The sequence below is a fragment of the Limulus polyphemus genome, unplaced genomic scaffold (assembly GCF_000517525.1).
Source record: "Limulus polyphemus unplaced genomic scaffold, Limulus_polyphemus-2.1.2 Scaffold275, whole genome shotgun sequence".
Lineage (NCBI taxonomy): Eukaryota > Metazoa > Arthropoda > Merostomata > Xiphosura > Limulidae > Limulus > Limulus polyphemus.
This window is the reverse complement of record NW_013665885.1, coordinates 76,008-80,766: the sequence shown is the minus strand read 5'-3', so window position 1 is coordinate 80,766 and position 4,759 is coordinate 76,008. Positions and strand designations below refer to the sequence as shown.

General features: G+C 30.6%; 1 protein-coding gene across 3 annotated transcripts in view; it reads left to right on the top strand.

The window, feature by feature from the left end:
• Positions 1 to 4,759, top strand: part of LOC106456961 (ralA-binding protein 1-like) — a 194,714-nt gene that overhangs the window by 177,510 nt on the left and 12,445 nt on the right. For all 3 annotated transcript variants that reach the window (XM_013916338.2, XM_022382754.1, XM_022382755.1), the window contains exon 12: positions 4,369 to 4,564. In XM_013916338.2, coding sequence (XP_013771792.1) covers positions 4,369 to 4,564 — 196 coding nt within the window. Of the gene's footprint in view, positions 1 to 4,368; positions 4,565 to 4,759 lie in introns of those variants that run through there.

The following is a 4,759-nucleotide window of genomic DNA, read 5'->3' as shown; positions in this document are numbered from 1 at the left end:
CTTAACTTTTTTCCTAGGTGTATATATATATATATATAGATGCATTTTTGGTATCTGTGTAATGTTCATGGTGTTTGTTCTTCCCAGACTGTCATCTAATCCAATAAATACTTCACTAATTCCATCAGTTTCCTTCAGAGCTATCTCTGCTGGTCTACATTCACATTATGTGTCCAATATTCAACTAGTGAATTCAAATGTACTAGCAATCATGCATTTGTATGTTGAAAAATGCTGCTAAAGTAATGTTAGCTACATTACTAGTCTCTGTTACTTTTGCTTCACATATCATACCAACAGCAGCTTCATTGTTACCATAGTTACTGTGCATAACTGAATTATATATCTTGTTCTTGGAGAGAAAACAGTGTGAGAAGTACAACTTAATTTACTGATAGAAAACAGTACATATCAGAAGCTGATTTTATGACCTCATTCCCTAGTGGTATATACTAAGACTGTGTTCACAAAAATACCTTTTGTGTATTAAACAGAATTGTAATTTCATAGACTATGTACTCGTACAGTCCATTGTTCTTGTATGTATTTGGCCATCATATTATAACTTAATCACTGACATGCATTTCACATGATGATAGCACCAACAATAATGTGAGTTGAGCCTCTCCATTTTCTACAAGCCTATTGTCACTGCCAAGAAAAAAGTATGTTTTTACTGGCTGAAGTGGTGATTTGCATTGCAGTGACTGATATACTGCAAGAATTCTAGTGACTTCTATATGAACTAAAAACTGTATTTTTACAGGCATATACCAAGCCATGTTGAAACTACCACACCTGGAGGAATAGACAGGTGACTGTTTTCTCTCTGATCAGTGGCCAGACCCAATCTAAGACTCACTAGTTTATACTAGTGGAACAGGCATAACTTGCAGCTTATAATATTATTTGGGCTTGTAGCCTGTCATTTATCCTGCTTAGTTGGCTTGTGATATATTGCACAACACACGGAATGGAAACTTGTGTTACCAATGACCAAACTATGTGCAACTATACTAAGCATCTTCTGACATATTTCTGAATGTCTGCCCATCCACGTCATTGGTACAGATAGAGCATCATGTTCAGAGTATCTCAGTTGCTCAGTATCTCTGTAAATATGGGACCATTTGGTGAGAATTCTCATAATGTCACCAACACTTGTGTGGTTGCATCACTGAAATATAACTCAGGAAATGTAAAGATTTTTTTACTAAATGTAAGTACATACTATACAAGAGTGGGGTGTGTGATTTCTGCAAGCTCCACATATAAAGGATGATCAATTTCTTCAATATATGTTCTTAGGTAATTATGTATATTGTATTTTGTTCATGATGTTTTGATTGAACATATATATATTATCAAAACCATAATCTTTTTTGTAGCATTTTTTCAAATTACAAGTTTGCTGAGATTTAATAACAGAGCAAGCAATTGACTAAAACAACGTCCAGATTTTTGAACTATTAAAATGTTTAGTCCTAGTTTTCTGATAGCCTTTCTAATTTGAGCACTTGTATAGTCATGTGTCCTCTCCAATGGGTCAGTGGTAAGCTTATGCACTTACAGCACTAACATCAATGGTTTAGTATGGAGAAACTAATTATTCCTTGCATTAAGGATTTTGCAAACATATTAATAGATAAAAAATATTAAACAAACAAAACACCACTGGTGAACATTAATGCAATCTGATAAATTACCTGAAGAACAACTATATAGACCCAAAAATTTAGCACAGTGTCAAAGTTTTAAAGAAAGAGAACATAAAAAAGCACTTATGATTAAGTAGAAAAGCCCTCTGAGAACCATTATAAAAGTTTGATGATTTAAATAATAAATAGATTAGAGGCTATTTTTAAAGGATTACTATTTATTTGTTTACTTGCATAATTTAGACCACATTTATCATCATCCCAACATCTGATGACTCTTGCAAGAAGCTGTGTTTGTTGTTTTATTTACTATATTTACCAAAACTGGGACAAGTGTAGTGATTTCAATATTTATAGTTATATGTTATTTAAAAAATTATATTTTAAAATATTATTTATGGCACATATGAAAATATATGAATATTTCTATTTATTTCATCGTTGTAATGTCTACTTTTCGTGTAAGGATTATTGAATTATGTACCATCATGTGATTCATTTTTTTAATGTACCATTTGAATTATAGATATATCGACAGTAAACATTTAGTCCTTGAGAAAGACAAAAGCTGGGGTGTTGGGTAAATTCATTGTTTTTCATCTGAAGCTTGTGATCATAATTTTTATAGTAACTTAAAAAAACCAACATCACATTATTTTAATGCATTAGTGATATTTACAAAAACAAAATAGAAATTCCAGCTACAACCAACCAAGGAAAAGTATGAAGTTTAATTTGAGTAGATTAGTGTTTAGTATTAAAGAATTTAAATTACTTAACAAAGAGCATGAGAAATAAGTTCATCATTCTGTTAGATGTGGTTATATTCTGTTTAATAGTATGGCACATGGACAGACAAAAAAAAAATTCAAGCATTAATATATGAACACCAGGACAAAGAAACATACATACATATATACAACATTATTAATTTGACTGCAGAGGATTTCTTGTTATGTTTTTTAACAAGTTTCAGAAATGCATATGCTCTTATTTAGGCTCTAGTCTCAATAATTCTGTAATTTAAAAGATTTGTGGATACTCTATAACTGTGATAAGTATACTGATAGATTGTAATTACAGTTGAAAATAATTAGGAAAGTTTATTGAAATACCAATAAAATTATTAAATATGTACTTAACATTTGCTGACCACTAACATTATAATTACTGGAGACACCATAAACGAATGTATGGTAAATATTTGTATTATAATAAATGACTTCTAAATATTGTACAAAAGTGGGAATCTTTACATACCTGATGATTTTATGGTATAATAGTACTTAAGATATTACTAACTGAACCAAAAAAATGCATAAGTAATATTCCATATAAAAGTAACTTATTTGGGTACTACCAATTTAGTATATTCATATGAGTTATTGAATAGGTACACTAAATAATATGAGATTTACTAAAGATATTTATTATGATAATGGAGTAGTACTAAATCTCTTATTAACTGAGTCAGTGTTAAATTAAGTAACAACACTAGACACAAAGTGAAATACAAAATGAGCACTAAATAAAAACAGTATGTGTGCACTTGCAGTTTACTTGAGCGGACTATCACTTTCACTTGATCACTGAGCTGACTCATGATAACTAAGTTCTACTAGATTATCTTCAATTACATTCAAGCCCAGACTACCAAATTAAAGTTGTTGTTTTTTAAGTTTCTAAGAAACTTTGCATTTATCAATTGTAATACACTCTACAATATGAACAGTCATTCTCATTACACAAAGGTGGGGCTGTAACCCCTAGATATTACCTAAAAAACCTTTGAAGGAAATTACTGTCGACATCCTTACACAGATTACATTAAGTAATGATCTCCAAGGGTAGTGACAGGTATTGCCTACTTGGAGAATAACAAAGAAACCAAGATTACTTTAAACAAGATCAATTTAATGATTTTCTCAGTTATGTGTTATATGAAACTTACACATACTCAGTACAAAGTATAAAAATTGTAATTCTAGAAGAAAATAGAAACACATGGTGTACTCATATACCACACAAACAAGATCTCTCGTTCAGTATCAATGATTTTCTTATGTTCTGTTGATAATGAAGTGTTAACAACAACAAAAAATTGTAGTGTTACTGAGATATGTGACACAATTTTTAGTTAAAAAGACATCTTGCTTTCCTAGATACAGTATACACACTATATAGTAAAGTATTTTATATGACTGCTTTAATACCCACTCAACCTTAAACACTGACTTGAAAAGACTTCGTAACCAATGGCACACAACATGTAAATTATGATGGAAATGCTGTTAATGCTATAGTCTTACAGGAAAGTTGTATGGGATCAGCTCAGAATGAAGTACTATTCCAGTCAGCGGTCATATTTGTTAATTCTAGAAAATCAGATTCACACTTATGTAATAACTTATACTGGAAGAGCTGCTAAAATTCTACAATAATAATTATAATAAATTTTATTATTTAGTAAACCTATTTATTGTATAGAAGAACTGTAAGTTCAGCAACTTAGTCTCAGGATTGGGTATTATAAATGTTGTAACTCACACTGTGTACAGAACATTGTAGGGATTGATTTGGCTTCTGATAACTGTAAATATTTTGTTACATTAAATATAAAACTCTAAACCATATTGTTATTACCATAAAGGCATATTTGAAAGTTCCTAGCAAACTGAAAATCCTCCTTGTTTTTGTGATTTCCTATCAGAACAAGCCAAACCTCAAGTGGATCCAAATGAAGAACATCAGAAACTCATAAAGATGATACAAGAAGAGCAGTATTTATTGGCTCAACAAGAGGAACTTTTGTTGCTTGAAGAAGAACTGAAGAGAAAGATAAAGACAGAGCATGTAGAAGTGGAAAGGTTAAGAGCAGAGATTGCAGAATGTCATCAACTGAATAAGTAAGGCTGCCCCTCAGTACTTAAATTATATTTTCAGCTTAATCTATATAGAGTATATATAAGAAAAAATAATAATGTTTGTAGAATGTAGGGCATGCTATAACATTGTTTTCAAGGCATGTGACAACATTTTTGATTAAAGTTGGAAATATTTCCTTCTAATGAGCACTTTTCAATATATACACCTGGAAAAAA